At 39.2% G+C, this 26,728-nt stretch overlaps 1 protein-coding gene across 2 annotated transcripts in view; it reads right to left on the bottom strand.

The window, feature by feature from the left end:
* Window positions 1-4,727: 4,727 nt before the first annotated feature.
* The window catches only part of LOC124147161, a 198,304-nt gene continuing 176,303 nt past the window's right edge, over window positions 4,728-26,728 (bottom strand). For both annotated transcript variants that reach the window (XM_048391575.1, XM_048391574.1), the window contains exons 5-6: window positions 26,417-26,563; window positions 4,728-4,798 (exon numbers count right to left, since the gene is read on the bottom strand). In XM_048391575.1, coding sequence (XP_048247532.1) covers window positions 4,743-4,798; window positions 26,417-26,563 — 203 coding nt within the window. In that variant the 3' untranslated portion in view covers window positions 4,728-4,742. The remainder of the gene's footprint in view (window positions 4,799-26,416; window positions 26,564-26,728) is intronic.

Below are 26,728 nucleotides of genomic sequence, written 5' to 3'. Positions count from 1 at the left end.
TTCTGAAATTTCATTTCTTGTTATAGGTGAATCAAGAATATCTGAAGTTAACTGACAAAAAGAGTTATCAAATACATTCCATTCGTCGATATCAAAACATCTTTCCTCGTTCTCTGTAGAAGTTGAAAACAGATCCCTGAAATAGTTAAACCAATCATCAATTGGAATATTGTTTTGTGTATAACGATTAGTATTTAGCCCTTTAAGAGTGTCCCAAAATTGTTTAGAATCGCGTATACAATGTTCAAGTTTTTCCTGTTTCTCTTTGAAAAAATTCGTTTTTCTTTTCTCTGCATACACTATTATATTTATATATCGAAACATGACGTGAACGTAAAATCGGTCTGTTATTACCTTAAGTTGTTGTAATAAAATTATGACAAGTACGTGAAAAGATAGAACAAATATCGGAGAGTACAGCGATATCAAACTTTCAGTCACAAACTCAACTCAAATCCAAGAGTCTGAAAATGATTTATGAAGGAGGTGTTCTTGGGCGAGATATATAGGGTCATGTTTTGTCTGTAAGGACCCCACACGCGCCTTTCGGGTGAAACCGCTACCAGCAACTTCATTAACCCGCTTTAGCGCTTCCGCTGTCTCACTATACCCTTACCGTGACTCAAGCTCCAATATGCACTCGACTGACCTATCCGCATGGGTCAAAGGCAAACTGACACGCTGTGAAGTCAATCACATGCATGCGCAATTCTTGGTTTATTTCACGATGCTTCCCTTTTGAGAGTGTGTATTGTGAATTCGCGCCAACTTCTGCAACGCAGATATGACATGACATGATCAAGCCACATCTGTCGCGCGCGATACAATCACCTAGTCGCCTTGCCGAGAATACCACGTTCAGCGATAGCCAAATCAGACAAAAAGAGCGCCCGTGATTTCTATAGTGCGTTTCTCCATGTTGCGCACAGTTTGTATCGGTCGAGAGGAGGATGGGGCCACACAACCAATACACGACCTGGGAAACAATACAGTTTACTAGGCGTATCGCCTGGTGCCAGTTTCCGCGCTATAGCGCTACCGTTGTCTCGCTATACCGTTACCGTGACTCGCGCACCAGTGTGACCCCATTTACCCCTCCCCATTGCTATTAGGGAAGCAGATAGACTATATCGTCAAGGTGTGTATTGCCAAATGGGGTCAGACAGTAAGCGCACGACCTTGCATTAGTGCTGGGAATTCAACTTTCAGAGATAACCGAATCAGCATGTTGACATGTGATTTCTATAGTCCGTTTCTGCAAACGTTAACTTCTGGCCTTAGGCAGTAAGACTCTGCTGACATCCGTAAACCATAGCGATAGAACACAGTTGCAGTTCACCAGGAAACAGTGCTCAACAATCACATCATAGACCTCACGGGGTCGGTATTAATTCAAGAAATAAGTATGCCTTTCGGAGAAGGCCCTTCCGAGCACGTTCATTACTATTCTGAGTTGATTGAAATGCTGTGAACGGGGCTTATGCCGAAATTTTACTGCATCTTCTTTCACTCCTATCTTAAAAAATATATTTATATAGTCCGTTTCTGCTTGCGTTGTTTACCCGCAGTATGTACACTCTATTTCACTGAGACTGACAAGTGATCTCGGTAGTCGATAGCGGATAAACACATTCGCAGTTCGCTGAAAATTATACACAAAGACCACGTACTTGTTTATGAAATCCACAAACCTACACCACAGGTTTACAGACAATACTATAGCATATAGCGAGAAGAGCAAGGACGCTTCTTTCAGTGTCTTTACTGAACAAGTTTGAAGTGTCGTAAAATATCATTGTTTTCCCCACAAAATGACATTCGCAGTTAGATCACAGTTTGGTGTATTGGGATTTTGTGAATGCATTTCAATATCGAACTGCATATATACTAAAGAGTGCCTAGTCTGACAGTTATTGGACGGTCTGGTGAGGTACAATAGGTTAAAGTATGTTGTTATAGATGAATTCTGTTTCATTTTTCTTTCCGTAGCCTTCAATTCTATGTCGCTAGAATTAAACATGGCCATGGACAAGCCCAGTGTATACAAACACACGAAATTTGGTTGAAATCGGACCAGTAGTAACTAAGCTATAGGTGTTTAGAGTTCTGATATATTGCACGTTTATGGACGTTTGCCAAAGAGTTCCCTCTTCAACACGCTGTCCCTTCGTTGTCCTTGGAGCTAGAGTCAAAGGGATTAGTGTTCTGAGCTTGTGAGGATCCCAGGGACCTGTCGCATTACTTAGATGCTAAAATGCATGTCGAAAAGCCCTCTGCTAATTTGCATAGAGACAACGTCTGAGAAGTTTTGAAGTCTTTGCTCAAAAATTGTGAGAAGAGATAGTTCGGCGGCCAAGTGGTGAGAAAAGTGCTAAAATGCATGTCGAAAGGCTTCAATCCAATATGGCTGTCAAACGGTGCGTTTTAGCGACATTGGCGGTCGAGGCAAAATTGATGGGCATCTCATTGCGCTGCCGCATGCCAAATTTGGTAGTCATTGGACCTTTAGTTTCGGAGATATTTGCTGCTGAAATTGAAATTTTAAAAATTGTTTTGAGTTGTCTGCTCTTTGCCATTGGGCCTATGACCTTGGGCTTTTGCTGGGCACTGCGTCACATTGGTGCCAATGTTGCTGTCGATTTTGAAGCGATTCTGCCCACTGGTTCTCTTTGTAGCTCTGGTACAAAAAACGGCGGAATAATAAATAATAATAATATTTGCGATTACAATAGGGCTTCTGCTTTGCAGGCACGAAGCCCTAAATATATCTCCAACTCTCCTCTCCCCCATGGCAGTTGGTACAGCCAGAGGTTGACCTGTCATTAACTAAAATTAAGAAATCAGAAACAAACCAGCTAATCTATCAACAAGAATATATTGAATTGCGGAGCACATGTTATACAGACGGATCCAAGGATGGTGACGCGGTTGCTAGCGTCATTGGATCCAGAATTATGTCTTCATGACTACCAGATCACAGTTCTATTTTTACAGCCGAATCCCATGCAATTTTAACAGCTCTAAAATATATTAGTAAACAAACTAAGCATAAGCAATTCATATTATTATTACAGCCAGAGGTTGACCTGTCATTAACTAAACTTAAGAAATCAGAAACAAACCAACTAATCTATCAACAAGAATTTAATGAATTGCGGAACACATATAACAAATCTATATTTACAGACGGATCCAAGGATGGTGACGCGGTTGCTAGCGCCACCGTGGTTGGATCTAGGGTTATGTCTTTACGACTTCCCGATAATAGTTCTATTTGCACAGCCGAATCCCATGCAATTTTAACAGCTCTAAAATATATTGGTAAACAAACTAGTCATAAGCAATTTATATTATTTTCGGTCTCCCTCCCGTGTCTTCAGGCTATTAAAAATATATCATGTAAGCATCCACTTTTAATTGAAATTATTGAGTTATATAATAAACTTGCTACTGGCCAATATGACATCGTTTTTTGTTGGATACCCAGCCATGTTGGAATCATTGGTAACACAAAGGCCGATGCTGCTGCCAAGGCAGCACTCAACAAATCTGTGACACCACTTCTGATTCCATACACTGATTATAAACCCGTAATTAGATCTTACATCTGTGATCTAATGCAAAAGAAGTGGGACACTCAAGTAGGTATAAATAAATTACATGAAATTAAACCAACTTTTGGTTACAGCTACTTGGGTTGCCAGTCGAGATTGGAAGAGGTCATAATACGACGATGTCGTATTGGCCATAGCAGGTATACAAATGAGTATTTATTGAAAGGTGAGGATCCTCCATTTTGTATCCCTTGTGACGAGAGAATCACAGTCAAGCATGTCCTGCTTGATTGTTCTGATTTTGCCATCACAAGGGATAAATATTTCAAATCGTCATATATTAAGGATCTTTTTAACAGTATCCATTCTCGTTTAATCATTGGTTTTTTAAAGGAAATAGAGTTGTTTGCAAAATTTTGATTGTCTTGTAAAATATAAATGTTTTATGATTGGTAGATTAAATTAGCAACTGGGATTGTTAGTGGCTGTATCCTCGAGGGGGGTTAAAGTACTGTAAAATGATTGTCCTCCTGAGAGGTTACGTAAGTTCCACTTCTTTCAAGGTAAATTTACAACTACCGTGTTTTTAATCGTAGAATATGTGTCATTTTAAAATGTTAGGCTAACTCTGCCAATAATCGCCAAGGCCTGAAGGGATGATGTAAATCCTGCTGGGGTCCATGCAGGTAGCAAAGGTACTGTAAGTCCCAATGGTCCCCAGTAGGGTGATCTACCTTCAGTGGCTGGCGATCTATAGCCCGTTTTTATCATGTTATTGTTAGGTATAAGTGTTATCCTTTTATATGATTCCATACTAGTTTTAAAATCTTTTTCTGTGATAAGTCTAGTAATTTTACTGTCCTTCGTTGGCAGGTTTTTGTATAAGTTTTAATTGTATTTATAAGATTTAACCCTTGATAGTCACGATATGGCTGAAATATTGCCGATGTGACTTTAAATTTAATCACTCACTCACTCAGCTGACAGGTTTTGGCCTTGTGTGGGAGCACCAATGTATTACGAATATCCCCATGTTTATAAATGAATTTCTATATGGATTATAATTTTCATATGAACAAGACTGGGATGCAGCGCTTTCAGAAAGCTCAAAATCATATAACTATTCGTTAATATATATGGAAATATATATTAGTATGTTACCACAAGAGAAATTTCGACATGCTCTGGCTAGATTACGGTGTTGTTCCCATCATCTTCGGATCCAATCTGGCACAAAGCGGAACCTAGAGTGGAACGAGTTTGCAAAGTATGTTAATACAATTATGTTGAAGATGAGTACCATTCTAATATGCAAAAGTTACCAGATTTTGAAGGCAGAATTTATACCAAAAAATATTTTGAAATCTCAACAAGGCAAAAGTTCAACATCCTAATGCCATCTGTCCATCGAGCAACTGCACAATGTCTTTCTTTGTTAATTGTTAAAGCCATGTATCTAAGACAATCGCTGTTAAATATATAAATATGATCCTTTCACTGTACCTTTACCGTTTGTATCATATCATAAGATAAAATAGTTGATCAATGTGTTCCTATGTCCTCTGCCAATCCACACATCCGCAAACATGGTTCAATGATACTTGCAAACAAGCTAGGAAGGCACGGAAGAAAGCTGAAAAGTATTTCCGTCACCATCCTATGGTACATAATTTAAATCAGTTCAAAATCGTAAATGCTAAAGCGTGGCGTACGTTTAAGCAAAATAAACGTATGTCTTGGCAAGCTTACGTTTCCAAAATAAATTCACCTAAGCCCATGTCGAAGGTATGGAACATGATTAAAAAGATCAAAGGTAAGGGATCGAAATCTGGTATCCAACATTTTCAAATGGGAAGGAATTATTAACTGCTAAGACAGATATTGCTAATAAACTGGGTGAAACTTTGGCAAAACATTCTTCCTCATCCAATTATATACCCCAATTCCAAAACTACCAAAAACAACAGGAAAAGATATTAATTTTAATTCAGACAATGGGGAAGATTACAATGAAATATTTTCTATTCATGAACTACATACTGCCCTCAGCTCACGATAGTGTTACTGGAGCTGATAACATACATTATCAACTCCTGAGGCACTTATCAGAATCATGTTTACAGTCACTGTTAAATTTTTTTAAATGAAATTTGGACGTCAGGACGATTTCCACCGTCTTGACGAGATACCATTGTTGTTCCAATACCTAAACCAGGAGGTGATCACACAGATTAATCAAATTATCGACCAATCTCACACACAAGCTGCGTTTACAAAACCATGGAACGCATGTTTGGTACTTAGAATCCAATAGTCTCATTACAAATATACAATGCGGTTTCCGTGAGAACAGAAGTACTATCGATCATTTAGTACGTTTAGAATAATTTGTGATTGAAAAAATTACTTAATGAACAAACAACATGTCGTGCCTATCTTTTTTATCTCGAAAAAGCATATGACACTACATGGAAACATGGTATTTTAAAAGATTTACATAACTTTGGATTGCGAGGTCGTTTGCCTCAGTTTATATCCAACTTTTTAACGGACAGACAATTTCAAGTCCGTGTAGGTTCTACCCTATCTGATCATTATAATCAGCATCAGGGTGTCCCACAAGGCAGTATTTTGTCTGTCACATCATTTAGCATTAAAAGTAATAGCTTATCGAAAGTTTTAAATGTTTCAATTAATAGATCACTTTTTGTGGATGATTTTAATAATTCCCGTCGTGGCAAAAACATGCATACGATCGAAAGGCAACTGCAGCTATGTTTGAACAAAATCCAGAAATGTTCTTGGAAAATGGATTTAAATTCTCAAAATCAAAATCAAACTGCATTCATTTTTGTAGAAAATATAAACTGCAAAAAGATCCGGAACTTATTTTAGATAACACTCCTAATGAAGTTGTAAAAGAAGTCAAGTTGCTGGGTATCATTTTCGATCATCATTTGGCTTTTCTAGCTCACATTCAATATTTGAAGAATAAATGTCTGAAGGCCCCGGACTTACTGAAAGTTGTCCCAAGCTCTAAGTGGGGAGGAGATCCGAAAACCCTCCTACTGTAAAGAGCACTTATCCGCTCCAAACTATATGGCTCCATCATTTATGGTGGAGCTTGTAAAAGCAATTAAAAAATTCTAGATCCTATTCACCATCAAGCACTGAGGCTTTGCCCTAGAACCTTCCGAAATTTGTCGATACAAAGTCTGCATGTGGAGGCGGATGAGCCGTCCCTTTATCAAGGTCGCATTAAAGTATCTTTGCAGTATGTATCTAAATTACGTTCTTCGAAATCCAATCCAGCTTATGATAACGAAAATCTCTACCAAACAAAATCATCTCTTATTCCACCTCTTGGCTAAGAATACAATCTCATACTTCTGCTGCGCAATCAAATCTTGATAACATTGCCCCCACTCAGCTTTTCTCTTCTCCACCATGGTAGTTTGTAAAGCCAGAGGTGGACCTGACATTAACTAAACTTAAGAAATTTGACACAAATCAACTAATTTATCAACAACAATATAATGAATTACGAAGCACATATGATACTTACAAATCTATATTTACATCCAAAGATAATTGACGCAGTTGCCAGCGCCACTGTCATTGGAGTGAGTGAGTGAGTTAAGATTTAACGTCACATCGGCAGTATTTCAGCCATATCGTGACGAGAAGTACATTAATAATACACATATTTAGACAATATAAAAAGCTGTCAACGATGGACAGTACAATAACTAGAATAACACATAGTCTATTTAAAACTAGTATTAGTAATAGTATAAGTATTAGTGAACAACACAATATAAAAATGGGCTAGAGATCGTCAGTAACTATAGGGAGATCACCATACCAGGGACCATGGGGACTTACAGTGCCTTTGCTTCCTGCATGGACCCTGGCTGGATTTATATCATCCCTTCAGTCACTGGCGATAGTATACCAGTTAAGCCTTATGTTAAAATGACAAAAATACTACGTTTTAAAATTCCGGTATGCATAACAATACATTGAATGATGTGGGACTGACATACCCTCTTAGGGGACAATAATTTTACGCTACTTCAACCCCCCTCGAGGGCACTGTCATTGGATCTCATCCCCATTACAAGACAAGTATGAAATACTCACATCCCCCGCCAATATGACATGTCGGGTTGTGTCCAATGCATTAGCTCCTGTAAACTATGAGCACTGGGCCTTTTTGTAAATGGCCTAATTGCAGCACTAACAAAAGTTACTGCTGGTGTTGTTTTTCCATCTGCAGTTGCCATGGAAACTCGAAAAATAACTTTTTTTAAAATCCGAAACTACCAAAAGGCACCAGTTCACCACTAGATCTATCTATGTGCCAAGTGTGGTAAAGAAATATGGTACGGTTTTCACGATCTGCTCCGGAAACGAGGACTTACGCCATTTTCAGTCTAAATCAAAGTCGTTGCCATGGAAACTCGAATTTTTTTTTTTTTTTCAATCCTAAACTATCAAAAGGCGCCAGTTCATCACTAGATCTCTCTATGTGCCAAGTATGGTGAAGACATATAATACGGTTTTCAAGATCTGCTCCGGAAACAAGGACTAACGCCATTTTCAGTCTAAATCAAAGTCGTTGACATGGAAACTCGAACAAATAACTTTTTTTAAGAATCCCAAACTATCAAAAGGCACCAGTTCACCACTAGATCTATCTATGTGCTAAGTTTGGTGAAGAAATATGGTACGGTTTTCAAGATCTGCTCCGGAAACGAGGACTACTGCCATTTTCAGTCTAAATCAAAGTCGTTGACATGGAAACGCGAAAAATATAAAAAAAAAATTAAATCCCAAAACTATCAAAAGGCACCAGTTCACCACTAGACCTATCTATGTGCCAAGTATGACGAAGAAATATGGTTCGGTTTTCAAGATCTGCTCCGGAAACGAGGACTACTGCCATTTTCAGTCTAAATCAAAGTCGGTGCCATGGAAACTCGAACAAATAACTTTTTTTTAAATCACCAACTATCAAAAGGCACCAGTTCACCACTAGACCTATCTATGTGCCAAGAATGACGAAGAAATATGGTACGGTTTTCAAGATCTTCTCCGGAAACGAGGACTACTGCCATTTTCAGTCTAAATCAAAGTCGTTGCCATGGAAACTCCAAAAAAAAATTGGACGGAAAAATCCCCAACTATCAAAAGGCACCAGTTCACCACTAGATCTATCTATGTGCCAAGTTTGGTGAAGAAATATGGTACGGTTTTCAAGATCTTCTCCGGAAACGAGGACTACTGCCATTTTCAGTCTAAATCAAAGTCGTTGACATGGAAACGCGAATTTTTTAATTTTTTTAAATCCCAAACTATCAAAAGGCACCAGTTCACCACTAGACCTATCAATGTGCAAAATATGGTGAAGAAAAATGGTACGGTTTTCAAGGTCTGCTCCGGAAACGAGGACTCTTGTCATTTTCAGTCTAAATCAAAGTCGGTGCCATGGAAACACGAACAAATAACTTTTTTTAAGAATCCCGGACTTTCAAAAGGCACCAGTTCACCACTAGATCTATCTATGTGCCAAGTTTGGTGAAGAAATACGGTACGGTTTTCAAGATCTCCTCCGGAAACGAGGACTAACGCCATTTTCAGTCTAAATCAAAGTCGTTGCCATGGAAACTCCAAAAAAAAATTGGGTGGAAAAATCCTAAACTATCAAAAGGCACCAGTTCACCACTAGATCTATCTATGTGCCAAGTTTGGTGAAGAAATATGGTACGGTTTTCAAGATCTTCTCCGGAAACTAGGACTACTGCGATTTTCAGTCTAAATCAAAGTCGTTGACATGGAAACGCGAAAAATATTAATTTTTGTAAATCCCAAACTATCAAAAGGCACCAGTTCACCACTAGACCTATCAATGTGCAAAATATGGTGAAGAAAAATGGTAAGGTTTTCAAGATCTCCTCCGGAAACGAGGACTACTCTCATTTTCAGTCTAAATCAAAGTCGGTGCCTATGGAAACTCGAACAAATAACTTTTTTTAAGAAACCCAAACTATCAAAAGGCACCAGTTCACCACTAGATCTATCTATGTGTCAAGTTTGGCGAAGAAATATGGTACGGTTTTCAAGATCTCCGGAGAAAACGAGGACTAACACCATTTTCAGTCTAAATCAAAGTCGATGACATGGAAACTCAAAAAATAACTTTTTTAAAATTTCCAAACTATCAAAAGGCACCAGTTCACCACTAGATCTATCTATGTGCCAAGTTTGGTGAAGAAATATGGTACGGTTTTCAAGATCTGCTCCGGAAACGAGGACTACTGCCATTTTCAGTCTAAATCAAAGTCGTTGACATGGAAACGCGAAATTTTATTTTTTTTTAAATCCCAAACTATCAAAAGGCACCAGTTCACCACTAGACCTATCTATGTGCCAAGTTTGGTGAAGAAATATGGTACGGTTTTCAAGATCTCCTCCGGAAACGAGGACTAACGCCATTTTCAGTCTAAATCAAAGTCGGTGCCATGGAAACTCGAACAAATAACTTTTTTTAAGAATCCCAAACTATCAAAAGGCACCAGTTCACCACTAGATCTATCTATGTGCCAAGTTTGGTGAAGAAATATGGTACGGTTTTCAAGATCTCCTCCGGAAAAGAGGACTAACGCCACGCCATTTTCAGTCTAAATCAAAGTCGTTGCCATGGAAACTCAAAAAAAAAATTGGGTGGTAAAATCCCAAACTATCAAAAGGCACCAGTTCACCACTAGATCTATCTATGTGCCAAGTTTGGTGAAGAAATATGGTACGGTTTTCAAGATCTCCTCCGGAAAAGAGGACTAACGCCACGCCATTTTCAGTCTAAATCAAAGTCGTTGCCATGGAAACTCAAAAAAAAAATTGGGTGGTAAAATCCTAAACTATCAAAAGGCACCAGTTCACCACTAGATCTATCTATGTGCCAAGTTTGGTGAAGAAATATGGTACGGTTTTCAAGATCTTCTCCGGAAACGAGGACTACTGCCATTTTCAGTCTAAATCAAAGTCGGTGCCATGGAAACTCGAACAAATAACTTTTTTTAAGAATCCCAAACTATCAAAAGGCACCAGTTCACCACTAGACCTATCAATGTGCAAAATATGGTGAAGAAAAATGGTACGGTTTTCAAGATCTTCTCCGGAAACGAGGACTACTGCCATTTTCAGTCTAAATCAAAGTCGTTGACATGGAAACGCGAAATGTTTTATTTTTTTAAATCCCAAACTATCAAAAGGCACCAGTCTTCACCACTAAACCTATCAATGTTCAAAATATGGTGAAGAAAAATGGTACGGTTTTCAAGATCTGCTCCGGAAACGAGGACTACTGCCATTTTCAGTCTAAATCAAAGTCGTTGCCATGGAAACTCGAAAAATAACTTTTTTTTAAATCCCCAACTATCAAAAGGCACCAGTCTTCACCACTAAACCTATCAATGTTCAAAATATGGTGAAGAAAAATGGTACGGTTTTCAAGATCTGCTCCGGAAACGAGGACTACTGCCATTTTCAGTCTAAATCAAAGTCGGTGCCATGGAAACTCGAACAAATAACTTTTTTTAAGAATCCCAAACTATCAAAAGGCACCAGTTCACCACTAGATTAATCTATGTGCTAAGTTTGGTGAAGAAATATGGTACGGTTTTCAAGATCTTCTCCGGAAACGAGGACTACTGCCATTTTCAGTCTAAATCAAAGTCGTTGACATGGAAACGCGAAAAATATTTTTTTTTTTAAATCCCAAACTATCAAAAGGCACCAGTTCACCACTAAACCTATCAATGTGCAAAATATGGTGAAGAAAAATGGTACGGTTTTCAAGATTTTCTCCGGAAACGAGGACTAACACCATTTTCAGTCTAAATGAAAGTCGTTGACATGGAAACTCAAAAAATAACTTTTTTAAATTTCCCAAACTATCAAAAGGCACCAGTTCACCACTAGATCTATCTATGTGCCAAGTTTGGTGAAGAAATATGGTACGGTTTTCAAGATCTTCTCCGGAAACGAGGACTACTGCCATTTTCAGTCTAAATCAAAGTCGTTGACATGGAAACGGGAAATTTTATTTTTTTTAAAATCCCAAACTATCAAAAGGCACCAGTTCACCACTAGACCTATCTATGTGCAAAATATGTTGAAGAAAAATGGTACAGTTTTCAAGATCTGCTCCGGAAAGGAGGACTAACGCCATTTTCAGTCTAAATCAAATTCGGTGCCATGGAAACTCGAACAAATAACTTTTTTTAAGAATCCCAAACTATCAAAAGGCACCAGTTCACCACTAGATCTATCTATGTGCTAAGTTTGGTGAAGAAATATGGTACGGTTTTCAAGATCTGCTCCGGAAACGAGGACTACTGCGATTTTCAGTCTAAATCAAAGTCGTTGACATGGAAACGCGAAAAATATAAAACAAAATTAAATCCCAAACTATCAAAAGGCACCAGTTCACCACTAGACCTATCAATGTGCAAAATATGGTGAAGAAAAATGGTACGGTTTTCAAGATCTGCTCCGGAAACGAGGACTACTGCCATTTTCAGTCTAAATCAAAGTCGTTGACATGGAAACTCAAAAAATAACTTTTTTAAAAATCCCAAACTATCAAAAGGCACCAGTTCACCACTAGATCTATCTATGTGCCAAGTTTGGTGAAGAAATATGGTACGGTTTTCAAGATCTGCTCCGGAAACAAGGACTAACGCCATTTTCAGTCTAAATCAAAGTCGTTGCCATGGAAACTCGAAAAATAACTTTTTTAAAATTCCCAAACTATCAAAAGGCACCAGTTCACCACTAGATCTATCTATGTGCTAAGTGTGGTGAAGAAATATGGTACGGTTTTCAAGATCTTCTCCGGAAACGAGGACTAACGCCATTTTCAGTCTAAATCAAAGTCGTTGCCATGGAAACTCCAAAAAAAAATTGGACGGAAAAATCCCCAACTATTAAAAGGCACCAGTTCACCACTAGATCTATCTATGTGCTAAGTTTGGTGAAGAAATATGGTACGGTTTTCAAGATCTGCTCCGGAAACGAGGACTAACGCCATTTTCAGTCTAAATCAAAGTCGGTGCCATGGAAACTCGAACAAATAACTTTTTTTAAGAATCCCAAACTATCAAAAGGCACCAGTTCACCACTAGATCTATCTATGTGCCAAGTTTGGTGAAGAAATATGGTACGGTTTTCAAGATCTCCTCCGGAAAAGAGGACTAACGCCACGCCATTTTCAGTCTAAATCAAAGTCGTTGCCATGGAAACTCAAAAAAAAAATTGGGTGGTAAAATCCTAAACTATCAAAAGGCACCAGTTCACCACTAGATCTATCTATGTGCCAAGTTTAGTGAAGAAATATGGTACGGTTTTCAAGATCTCCTCCGGAAAAGAGGACTAACGCCACGCCATTTTCAGTCTAAATCAAAGTCGTTGCCATGGAAACTGAAAAAAAAAATTGGGTGGTAAAATCCTTAACTATCAAAAGGCACCAGTTCACCACTAGATCTATCTATGTGCCAAGTTTGGTGAAGAAAAATGGTACGGTTTTCAAGATCTTCTCCGGAAACGAGGACTACTGCCATTTTCAGTCTAAATCAAAGTCGGTGCCATGGAAACTCGAACAAATAACTTTCGTTAAGAATCCCAAACTATCAAAAGGCACCAGTTCACCACTAGACCTATCAATGTGCAAAATATGGTGAAGAAAAATGGTACGGTTTTCAAGATCTTCTCCGGAAACGAGGACTACTGCCATTTTCAGTCTAAATCAAAGTCGTTGACATGGAAACGCGAATTTTTTTATTTTTTTAAATCCCAAACTATCAAAAGGCACCAGTCTTCACCACTAAACCTATCAATGTGCAAAATATGGTGAAGAAAAATGGTACGGTTTTCAAGATCTGCTCCGGAAACGAGGACTACTGTTGTTTTTAGTCTAAATCAAAGTCGGTGCCATGGAAACTCGAACAAATAACTTTTTTTAAGAATCCCAAACTATCAAAAGGCACCAGTTCACCACTAGATCTATCTATGTGCCAAGTTTGGTGAAGAAATATGGTACGGTTTTCAAGATTTTCTCCGGAAACGAGGACTACTGCCATTTTCAGTCTAAATCAAAATCGTTGCCATGGAAACTCGAAAAATAACTTTTTTTTAAATCCCCAACTATCAAAAGGCACCAGTTCACCACTAGATCTATCTATGTGCCAAGTTGGGTGAAGAAATATGGTAAGGTTTTCAAGATCTGCTCCGGAAACGAGGACTAACGCCATTTTCAGTTTAAATCAAAGTCGTTGCCATGGAAACTCAAAAAATAACTTTTTTAAAAATCCCAAACTATCAAAAGGCACCAGTTCACCACTAGATCTATCTATGTGCTAAGTTTGGTGAAGAAATATGGTACGGTTTTCAAGATCTTCTCCGGAAACGAGGACTACTGCCATTTTCAGTCTAAATCAAAGTCGTTGCCATGGAAACTCAAAATAAAATTGGGTGGAAAAATCCCAAACTATCAAAAGGCACCAGTTCACCACTAGATCTATCTATGTGCCAAGTTTGGTGAAGAAATATGGTACGGTTTTCAAGATCTTCTCCGAAAACGAGGACTACTGCCATTTTCAGTCTAAATCAAAGTCGTTGACATGGAAACGCGATTTTTTTGATTTTTTTAAATCCCAAAATATCAAAAGGCACCAGTTCACCACTACACCTATCAATGTTGGTGGCCGAGAGGGGACATCGCTTTCTCGCTTGCTCGCTTTATCGCTTTCTCGCTCTATCGCTTTCTCGCGGTTAAGCAATATCCCCTCTTGACCACTACAGGGGCCGCATGTGATATCTGCTGCAATTGGGAGGTAATGTTGAACTTTTCTCACTATTTACTTAAAACATAATTTAACTGTAGAGACGTGGGTGATTTTAAAACAATCCACCGATTTTTGCGTAAAATGTAATTGATTGATTTATGGCCCTTTTCAGTTGCATGTGACCATCTCGCCGAAAGCGCGTGGCAGATCATGGCAATACGCTCTAAATAAATCAGGTTAAAATCTAAATATATACTATATATAAAAGTTAAGAAGACTTTGGTTAACTAGTCATGGCTGATTGTTTTGCACAAATACAATCTTATAATTTTGGATGTTCTATAACTAGTTTTCGGTAGTATATGATGTTACAGTGTGTCATGAGGTTGTCCGTAAATGTTCTTTTTGACATTTGATGTATGTTTAACTTGAATTGTGTTTCTTGTCTTGTGCAAATCTACAAAGATATGTGCTTGCATATAGTTTTTGATAAACACCGCTGTGAGTGAGTGAGTGGGAATGGTTTCACGTCGCTTTTAACAATAATCCAGTAATATCACAGAGAACACCAGAAATGGGCTTCACACATTGTACCCATGTGGGGAATCGAACTGGGTCTTCGGGTTGACGATCGAACGCTTTAACCACTAGGCTACCCCACTGCCCCAATCGCTGTGGCGTTACCACAGTTGATATGTGTACTTGTGTAAAAAACTACACATATGGAGAGACATAATTAGTGTGGCCACATAGTTAAGGTTGATAACAATATGAAATGCATTACTATGATTACCTATATACATATATATTAAATCAGCTATCATTATAATATGCTATGTATATGTGTGTGTGTGTGTGTGTGTGTGTGTGTGTGTGTGTGTGTGTGTGTGTGTGTGTGTGTGTGTGTGTGTGTGTGTCCGACTGTCTGTGTAAAAAGGTAGTAGATAACTACATAACTCACATCAGAACGCACAATTGTTAACCATACAGTTTAAATGGATAGAGAATTGCTACATAAATATGTATATTCCTGTCTGAGCCTATACTATAAATGGATATCTAGTCTCTCCTGGCGGGAAAGTTAAACTATATTTAACAAGCACTTTAGCATTAAATTTAATTCCCGAAGACAGTTTGATCGAAAGTCATTATAAGAAACGAGTTGTTTTTAAAAAATATTTACGACGCATTTCATTTCTGTTGTCCAAGGAATGGGGTTACGGGTTAATGACGCTCTCGAAAGTCGTAAATGTGACTTAAGGTAGAGACATATATCTAAATCATCTGTATTTTGTAAGGGAAACATAACTGTGTACATGTACATCTTTTGTTTGCATAATGTGCATGCAACTTAATGAACATAATTGTGATCCCGAAATCGGACGAGCACATATTCGGCTTCAATTCCAAATCTAATGACCGAAAAAAATAATTCTTTGGACGTTGTAAAACTATACAAACTGGCTAATAAAACTGACAATTATTTGTCAATATATGATCTCCTTTTTATCAGTTTTAAGATTGATGGATGAATGAGGGGAGGATACTATGAACAAAATGAAAATATGAACAGTGACTATCTGTATTCTGTGAATCTTGCTTATTTATTACACTACAAGAAAATATACAAGCTAAACGAGAAAAAATTACGTGTGTATTTTGTAACATATTTATCTACTACAAGATGTTTAAAAAATCTAATCATAAGAGGCAAAATAGCGGTGAGAATTACAGGAATGGATCACTAAATGTCAGCAAAAACCGTTTAAATGTACGGCATTATGGGAAATATCGCTTTCTCGCTCTATCGCTTTCTCGCTCTATCGCTTTATCGCTCTATCGCTTTCTCGCTCTATCGCTTTATCGCTCTATCGCTTTCTCGCTCTATCGCTCTATCGCTTTCTCGCTCTATCGCTTTATCGCTCTATCGCTTTCTCGCTCTATCGCTTTATCGCTTTATCGCTCTATCGCTTTCTCGCTCTATCGCTTCCTCTAATGACTAGTCATATGAAGGAATCGGGTGTTCTTTAACTTCTTTTGAATAGTATGTACTGTAAATCTTGAAATTAACGTTAGAGTTAATAATAAATGCAAACAAATTAGCGTAGACTTAATTACCGCATTCGACGTAATAAGCGCACAGGGCGCTCTCAAAATTAGAATATTATTTTGGTGTAAAAAAAGTTGAGTTGAAAGATGAAGTTCGTGGTTTATGCTGACAACCCTGAAAAGTTTATGTACGACAGATATATTTTTCCCGAATTTAATTGCCCATAATTAAGTGTGCATATAACGAGTGCTTATTATACGCGAATAAATAAGTCTTGTGTACATTAATCAATCGGAAGGTGTGCTGGGATTGTTCACTAGCCAATATATTAGCAAATAACGCCGTGAGCGTTTATTAGAGCGGGGCGCTTATTACGTCGAATACGGCAATTAGACTTTGCATTTATGTCTCAGAAATGACTGTTGATAAGACGGCCTCACTGAACACTTTGAATAGCGGAAATACCAACTTGAATATAAAATCAATCAACTATCTATTTCCACATAACGGTTACTGAGAACAATATGTCATCCAAAAACTAGAAATTACATAATGAATATCCGGTAGTATTACCATTGCTTGGGTGAGTAAATTATTTTTAAGTAGATAGTGAGAAAATTTCAACATTCTCCGTCCATATGTATAATTGAAAATGCGACTTGGAAAAATCTCAGCTCCCCCCCCCCCCCCCCCCCCCCCCCCTCACACACACACACACACACATCAGCCCCCCGACCCCCCCTCTCACACACACACACACACACACCACACACACACACACACACTGAGGACAATGCATTAATGTTGTTTTACGTATATACTCTTTATCGTATAGAAACACATGACGCATGCGACCCATATCGTGGCCAAGAGGGAATATTGCTGTACCGCGAGAATGCGATAGAGCGAGAAAGCAAAAAAGCGAGAAAGCGAGAAAGCGATAAAGCGAAAATGCGATGTCCCCTCTCGGCCACCATATCAATGTGCAAAATATGAACATGAACATATGAAACTCGAACAAATAACTTTTTTAAGAATCCCAAACTATCAAAAGGCACCAGTTCACCACTAGATCTATCTATGTGCCAAGTATGACGAAGAAATATGGTACGGTTTTCAAGATCTGCTCCGGAAACGAGGACTACTGTCATTTTCAGTCTAAATCAAAGTCGGTGCCATGGAAACTCGAACAAATAACTTTTTTAAGAATCCCAAACTATCAAAAGTCACCAGTTCACCACTAGATCTATCTATGTGCCAACTTCGGTGAAGAAATATGGCACGGTTTTCAAGATCTCCTCCGGAAACGAGGACTAACGCCATTTTCAGTCTAAATCAAAGTCGTTGCCATGGAAACTCAAAAAATAACTTTTTTAAATTCCCAAACTATCAAAAGGCACCAGTTCACCACTAGATCTATCTATGTGCTAAGTTTGTTGAAGAAATATGGTACGGTTTTCAAGATCTTCTCCGGAAACGAGGACTACTGCCATTTTCAGTCTAAATCAATGTCGTTGCCATGGAAACTCAAAAAACAAATTAGGTGGAAAAATCCCAAACTATCAAAAGGCACCAGTTCACCACTAGATCTATCTATGTGCCAAGTTTGGTGAAGAAATATGGTACGGTTTTCAAGATCTTCTCCGGAAACGAGGACTACTGCCATTTTCAGTCTAAATCAAAGTCCTTGACATGGAAACGCGAATTTTTTTATTTTTTTAAATCCCAATCTATCAAAAGGCACCAGTTCACCACTAGACCTATCAATGTGCAAAGTATGGTGAAGAAAAATGATACGGTTTTCAAGATCTGCTCCGGAAACGAGGACTACTGTCATTTTCAGTCTAAATCAAAGTCGGTGCCATGGAAACTCGAACAAATGTAATTTTTTTTTAAATCCCAAACTATCAAAACGCACCAGTTCACCACTAGATCTATCTATGTGCCAAGTTTGGTGAAGAAATATGGTACGGTTTTCAAGATCTTCTCCGGAAAACGAGGACTACTCTCATTTTCAGTCTAAATCAAAGTCGTTGCCATGGAAACTCGAAAAATAACTTTTTTTTAAATCCCCAAGTATCAAAAGGCACCAGTTCACCATTAGATCTATCTATGTGCCAAGTTTGGTGAAGAAATATGGTACGGTTTTCAAGATCTTCTCCGGAAACATGGACTATTGCCATTTTCAGTCTAAATCAAAGTCGTTGCCATGGAAACTCAAAAAATAACTTTTTTTAAATTTCCAAACTATCAAAAGGCACCATTTCACCACTAGATCTATCTATGTGCCAAGTATGGTGAAGAAATATGGTACGGTTTTCAAGATCTGCTCCGGAAACGAGGACTAACGCCATTTCTTTAGTCTAAATCAAAGTCGTGCCATGGAAACTCAAAAAATAACTTTTGCAAAAATCCCAAACTATCAAAAGGCACCAGTTCAACACTAGATCTATCTATGTTTCAAGTCTTGTGAATAAATTTGGTACGGTTTTCAAGATCTGCTCCGGAAACGAGGACTACTGCCATTTTCAGTCTAAATCAAAGTCGTTGCCATGGAATCTCGAAAAATGATTATTTTTTAAATCCTAAACTATCAAAAGGCACCAGTTTACCACTAGATCTATCTATGTTTCAAGTCTTGTGAAGAAATATGGTACGGTTTTCAAGATCTGCTCCGGAAACGAGGACTACTGCCATTTTCAGTCTAAATCAAAGTCGTTGCCATGTAAACTAAAAAAATAACTTTTTTAAAAATCCCAAACTATTAAAAGGCACCAGTTCACCACTATATCTATCTATGTGTCAAGTTTTGTGAAGAAATTTGGTACGGTTTTCAAGATCTGCTCCGGAAACGAAATGTGACGGACGGACGGAGTGAGTGAGTGAGTGAGTTAAAGCTTTACGTCACATCGGCAATATTTCAGCCATATCGTGACAAGAACATTTATAAGACTGACATTAAAATAAAACACCTGTCATCGACGGACAATAGAACACGTAGCATATCACAGTTTATAAGTAAAACTAGTTTAGAACAATTAAAAGAATAACCTATTATTCAACAATACATTATAAAAACGGGCTAGAGATCGCAAGGGTTTACTTTGAGCACCTTGTTTTCTTTAAATACCGCGATCTGAGACATATGTCCTGCTTTACTGTATTGATTTTTCCATCACAAGAGATAAATATTTCAGTGTTAAAACAAGTAAGGACCTTTTTAATGTTGTTAATTCACATATAATATTGTGCTTTTAAAAGAAATCGAACCTGTTCATGAATTTTGATATGCTTAATGTATTATTTTATAAATTGGTAGTGCTAATTAATAACTTTTTGTTAGTGGCTGTTCCCTCAAGTGGGGTTGAAGTAGCGTAAGGGGTAGAATAGGTCTTCAGCAACCCATACTTGCCGTAAAAGGCGACTATGATTGTCAGAAAAGGCGACTAACGGGATCGCTCGCTGACTTGGTTGATACATGTCATCGATCCTAAATGCGTGGATCGATGCTCATGATGTCAATCACCGGATTGTCTGGTCCAGACTCGATAATTTTACAGACCGCCGTCATATAGCTGGAATACTGCTGAGTGCGGCGTTACACAACAAACAAACAAAGTAGCGTAAAAGTATTGTCCCCCAAAGAGTGTATGTAATCCCATAGCATTCGAAGTAGTTTTGTGTATGCCAGCCTTTTAAACGTAGTATATTCGTCATGTTAATCTTTGGTTGAACTGGTAGACTGTCGCCAGTGACTAAAGGGATGATATAAATCCTGCCGGGGTCCATGCAGGAAGCAAAAGCACTGTAAGTCCCCATGGTCCCTAGTATGTTGATCTCCCTTTATTTAATGACGATCTCTAGCCCATTTTTATATTGTGTTGTTCACTCATTCTTTCTGATTTTAAATGTTCCTCAACTAGTTTTAAATCTAATCTGTGATATTCTAGTTATCGTACTGTCCTTCGATGACAGGTTTTTAGAAAGTCTAAATATATGTATTATTAATGTATAACTTCTCGTCACGTTATGGCTGAAATATTGCCGATTTGACGTTAAATATTGACTCACTCACTCACTCACTCACTGAGTGCCCTTAATTCTTTTTTTCTCTTTTGGATACATGGACTGTAGATTGGTTTACTTCCAGGTATGGCACAGGTTGTGTTTCGGCCAGAGGTTTTTTTAGCGACTCAGGCAGAGGATTCAACTGAATCTCGGTCTGTGTATCAGATGAAACAGATTCTTCCAAAAAATGGAATACAAGATAGTTTGTCTGTCCAAGACCCAGGATATTGCTGTCTTGGCAGTCATTATCTACTTCGCAGACAGAAGAGGATACCGTGACAGAGTAAGATTTTGAGGAAGGATTTGGTGGCGACAAATCTGCAACAAGTTTCTTAGCGTCAGCAAAGAGATGGTATTGGTGTACTTGATTGTGTTGATTTTGCTTTCTCTTTCAAACTTCGGACATGATTTTGAAGATGACATGTGCTCACCGTTGCAGTTTGCACATTTAATAACATTTGTGCAGTCAGTGCTCTCATGTTTTGCACTACAATGGGAGCATACTGGAGAATTTCTGCAGAATCTGGCACCATGTCCAAATTGCTGACATTTGAAGCAACGGAGTGGACTTGGTACAAAATTATCCACTCCCAGGTTCAAATAGCAGGCTTTGATAGATGTTGGAGGTTTTGAAAGAGCAAATGTTGAAAGGTAAATATTTGTTTTGATGATGTTGTCATGTTCTTTTCTCATGAATCATTTAACGGTGATAACACCTTGAAATTTCAGCTCTGCCACAATTTCCTTTTCTGACATGTCTAACAGAAATTTGGATAGATCCCAGGCAATATCTTTGCACGAATTCAGTGATTTGTGCTCAGAGACAACAATCTCTGTAATTGCGAAGTAATGTGTGTTGAGCAGATTTAAAGATTGTTGTCACCTAGCAGATTCGACCAGCAGGAACCACTACGGAGACGAGTGACGTTTTTGACATTACCACACATTTCCTCTATTGCTTTTGAAATAACGAAAGGGTTGACCTTGAGTTGGTTGCCATCAGTTCCTTCCACAACCAGTCATCGTGGCAATGAATCTGGATTTTGTTAGATATTTTCATCATCTGGTGATAAAACAGCATCAGTTCCTACATGTCTTCGTTTAGTTTTGGTACGAGAACCAGCGGATTGTGGGTTAGACATGGTAAAAGAAAAAAATTGACATCCCTGCTCTCCTCCCACCATCGAATGTCAACATGGACGGTGTCGCAATGGAAGGCAGGCTGCAACACCAGAGCTACAGGAATGCTATACTCCAGAAATAAAGACATGAAAAGCTAAGAAGACTAAAAGAAATAATGTCAGGCTGGTTCAGCCCATGACATAATTCCCAAGAACCACAAATTGGCTCATGAGCCACTGCCTTCTTGCATAGGACTCTAGGCAAAAATATATATTCGTAGACATGTAGACTCTGTTTCTTCTGATGAAGATGCAGTACCTCAAAATTCTAATACTTTGCTGAGGTTCTTAGTTCTTACATCTCCTGATGGTAGCCTATTGAAATTAAATCCATTTGCTATTTCCAAAAGGCATTGTGGAACAGTGAAAAATGTCACTACCAAGATTGACACGAAATCAGCGACACCAAGCTGGACAATCTGGCCGGCAAGTAGCCAATGCATTTCAAGTCCACGTGAGGACCATATACAGGCTCAGCCAACGGTACCAGACAACCAACACTACAGATGACCGACCACGTAGTGGAAGACTAAGGGTCACCACCCGACGTCAGGATCATCAGATTGTGCGACAGCATCTTCAAGATCGCTTTGTTACTGCTGCAGAAACTGCTCGACAGACCATGGGGACACACCAGCGACACATTAGTGCAGACACCGTGCGTTGACAATTGACGAGCAGACACCTCCACTGTCACAGACCACACCGACGACCCATTCTGACACCACGTCATCGTCGGGACCGTCTTCAGTGGGCAACACAGCACCAGCAGTAGAGAAGAGTCCTCTTCTCAGACATGAGCCGTTACTGTATCTCAACAGCAGATGGCAGAAAGAGAGTCTGGAGACGCCGTGGGGAAACATCATTCGGATGATTGTGTTGTTGACTCGGGGTGTGGTCCGAGCATCATGGTGTGGAGTGGGATTGGTCTTGCAAAGAGGGTCGGCCCTGTGGTCTTCCAGAACATCGGTCCAGGGAGAGGCAATGGTGTCACAGCAGGTCGGTACATTGATCAAGTCTTGATACTTTACCTCATTGGGCACGTCGCCGCAACCACGAGTTTCAGAATGATAACGCCCGTGCCTACACTGCGAGAGCAAGAAGAGACTTCCTCTAGCAGAATGGCATCAGAACCACGAAGTGGCATCAGAACCACGAAATGGCATGCCCTCAGTCCCCATTTACATCCCATTGAACACCTGTGGTACGAGTTTCAAAGACGGCTGAATGACGTCCGACAACTGCAGCTGAACTGGTGTCAGGCGTTCCCCAGAGTGTGTGGTCAAGTGCCTATGGCCTTCATCAACCGCCTCATCCATTCCCTGTATCGACCGTAGTCATCAAAGCACATGGCGGACACACGAGACTGGTGTTGTGTTTCCCTTTAAGAACATTTGACACTTTAATTGTTACCTTGATGATCAGTTTTGCCAAGTTTCATCTTTTTAATATGTCTCAAAGTATGTTTACAGTGTTTGGACAATAAAGGCGTCTCCTAAATCTATCCATGGTTACGTTTCTTTTGCGGTTCAGTATACATATGAGTTTGTAATAGGATAATGTGGGTACTGCTCTGCAAACATAAAACTACCCCCCCAAAAAAAACAAAAAACAAACAACAACAACACAACAACAACAACAAAAATATAGCTGCAAAGCAGCAATGGCGGGCTCCAAGTTACACTGTGCACAAACGTCCATGTTCGAATCCTTAAAGGGTATCCTTGTACCCAATCCGTCAAATGTAGGCACAACTTGCAGGGTATTGCCGCTACGAAATTGGCGTGTGCTAAGTCTGTTATAAACCCATTTACGACATCAAACATGTTCGAATCCTCAAAGGGTTTGTTTGTACCAACTCTGTCAAAAGAAAGTCACCGTTTGCAGGACATTGGCGTGTTCCAGGGGTGTCCCAAATTCTAATCAAATATTACCACCAAGTGTTGTTACTTTTTCCATGCACCCAAGAACAGAAAATAAGATGCATATGATACCTAACTTCATGTAAACTTGCAATAGTTTCTGTCAACAAGCTTACAAGATATGATCGTTAAAGTAAAATTTCGGTAATTTTTTTTATCAAAATCAAAATCCAATACAACCGCAACTAAAACAGATATCCCAAAACGGCTATGAGAGTTTGCTGTGTTGTGTGTGGAGACAATTCTCAGAAAATTTGGAAGCATTTCATGCAGTGGACTCGGAGTTGTTTGCGTTTGAAGACAGGTACCCAAAAGACACTGTGAAAACCTTCAATCCAATATGGCTGCCAAACCATTTGACCAATGACCAAAGTCAAAGAACAAAATATGTCAAGCAGCTCAAACAGCAGATACATGCAAGTTTTCAAAATAATCGGATAAGCGGTTGCGGAGCAACAGGGCGAAATACATCTTTAAAAACGTCTTGATTTTTAGTTATCTGCCCTTGGCTTTTGGGGCTACGGCCTTGGCGGGCACTAGTACCCAACGGTCTTCATACACATACAAAATTTGAACAAAATCGAGCCAGTGGTTATTTTGCTAGCTCTGGTACAAAAATCGGTGGAATAATAATAATATTAAATCAAACGCTAACACTGGGGCTCTTCAGCCTTTCGGCTTGGGGACTCTTTAACAGGCTGTAACTTCTTTGTCAGTTGGGCTCCAGTCAAACGGATTAGCGTTCTGCGTTCGTCCGGACCCCGGGTTCCTGTCGCATTGCTGAGATAAAGTGCTAAACTTGTTTCCGACATCGTTCATATTCGAATCCTCAAAGAGTTTACCTGTACCAACGCCGTCAAATGTAAGGAACCTCTTGTGAGACATCACCACTACTAAATTGACATGTGCTTGGGTGTCCCAGGATGTTTTTACCAATTTCCAACTTCGACCATGTTCGAATCCTCAAATGGTTTGCTTGTACCAACGCCATCATATTTAAGGAACCGCTTGCGAGACATCACCAGACGTGTCCTTGTGTGTTCTTAACCCATGTTTGACTTCGACCATGTTCGAATCCGCATATGGTTTGCTTGTACCAACGCCATCAAATGTAATGAACCGCTGGTGAGACATCACCACACGTGTCCCAGTGTGTTCTTAACCCACGTTTGACTTCGACCATGTTCGAATCCCCAAATGGTTTGGTTGTACCAACGCCGTTAAATGTAATAAACCGCTTGTGAGACATCATGACATGTGTCCCAGTGTATTCTTAACCCATGTTTGACTACAACCATGTTCGAATCCGCACATGGTTTGCTTGTACCAACGCCGTTAAATGTAATAAACCGCTTGTGAGACATCATGACATGTGTCCCAGTGTATTCTTAACCAATGTTTGACTTCGACCATGTTCGAATCCGCACATGGTTTGCTTGTACCAACTCCATCAAAAGATAGTCCACGTTTGCAGGACATTGCCGCTACCAAATTGGCGTGTGCCACAGTTTCCCAGAGTGGACTAAATGCCGACCTCCATATTCTAATCCGCAAATGGTTTGCAAATGGTTTGCTTTTAACAACGCTGTCAAAAATAAGGTACCGTAGCAATTGGCAATTGAGAAATGAAGAATCAAGTCAGCGAGTCTGATCACCCAATCCGATCAGTCGCCTCCTGTGTCAAGCATAGTTGCCTCTTGAGACAAGCATCGTTTGAAAAAGGCCAATTCTAACTCTGGTCGTCAAGGGTAGTACACATAATATTGAACAAGGCTGTGGAGAACGCTAGGGTATCTGCAAAGCCAGTGAATGGGTGTTTATAGTAGATTTATGAGGCGCTTCCATCCGTATTTGTACTTGGGTGAATTTTTTTATCAAAATCAAAATCCAATATGACCGCAACTAAAAAAGATATAAAAAAACGGCTATGCTCATTTGTTGTGTTCTGTATGGAGACAATTCTCAAAAAGTTTGAAATCATTTCATGCAGCGGATTCAGAGGAGATAGTATTTGAAGACAGGTGCCCATAAAACCCTGTCAAAACCTTGAATCCAATATGGCTGCCAAACCATGTGATCAATGACCAAAGTCAAAGAACAAAAAATATCAAGCAACTTAAGCAGTAGATACATGCAAGGTTTGAAAGTAAACGGGCAAACGGTTGTAGAGCAACAGGGCAAAATATATCGTCAAAAAATACTTGTTTTTCAGTTATCTGCCCTTGGCCTTTAGGCCTATGGCCTTGGCTTTCTGGCGGGCACTAGTAATAATAATAATAAATCGAACGATTACAATAGGGCTCTACAGCCTTTCGGCTTGGAGCCCTAATAATAAATCGAACGATTACAATAGGGCTTCCAGCCTTTCGGCTTGGAGCCCTAATAATAATAATAATAATAAATCGAACGATTACAATAGGGTTTCCAGCCTTTCGGCTTGGAGCCCTAATAATAATAAATCGAACGATTACAATAGGGCTCTACAGCCTTTCGGCTTGGAGCCCTAATAATAATAATAATAATAATAATAAATCGAACGATTACAATAGGGCTCTACAGCCTTTCAGCTTGGAGCCCTAACAACAAAACAACCGCATGTAACTGCCGATATTAATGATATCCAATAAATGTCCCAGGCAGACGCAGACCTGCGTTGGTTGTCAGCCTCTCAGCCAGCAAACGTCCATACTTTAGGATGTTCATTTCTTTGGGAATTGAGTATATATAAGGGCAATCTGCTTTAGTGAGGATGCGCGTGGATGTTTGCTACAAACTACAAACAAGCGGTGCTTACCAGGATCGACGCGGTCCCACTGCACACATGTGCATGCTGGACTCTCCTCAAAGATTGTGCCATCGCCGCAGTGCATCAGGGTCCTTCCAGTACTGCCAATTTGATAGTATGTCAAGGGGTTGAGAGAATTTGCCATCAATGTGCATTCTGAAAATATTGAAAGTAACAATATATCAGTACACATTGTACGATATATGGAAACTAAGAGATTTATCATATACTCTTGAATTGTCGCTGAGCTGATATAATAGGCGATAATGTTATTATAAAATATATCATATTGAAATGATTTTTCTGGTATGGAAACATTGA

This window comes from Haliotis rufescens, unplaced genomic scaffold (assembly GCF_023055435.1).
Source record: "Haliotis rufescens isolate VD_foot unplaced genomic scaffold, xgHalRufe1.0.p SCAF_90, whole genome shotgun sequence".
NCBI lineage: Eukaryota > Metazoa > Mollusca > Gastropoda > Lepetellida > Haliotidae > Haliotis > Haliotis rufescens.
The sequence above is the reverse complement of the archived record's forward strand: the minus strand, read 5'-3'. Positions and strand labels throughout refer to the sequence as shown.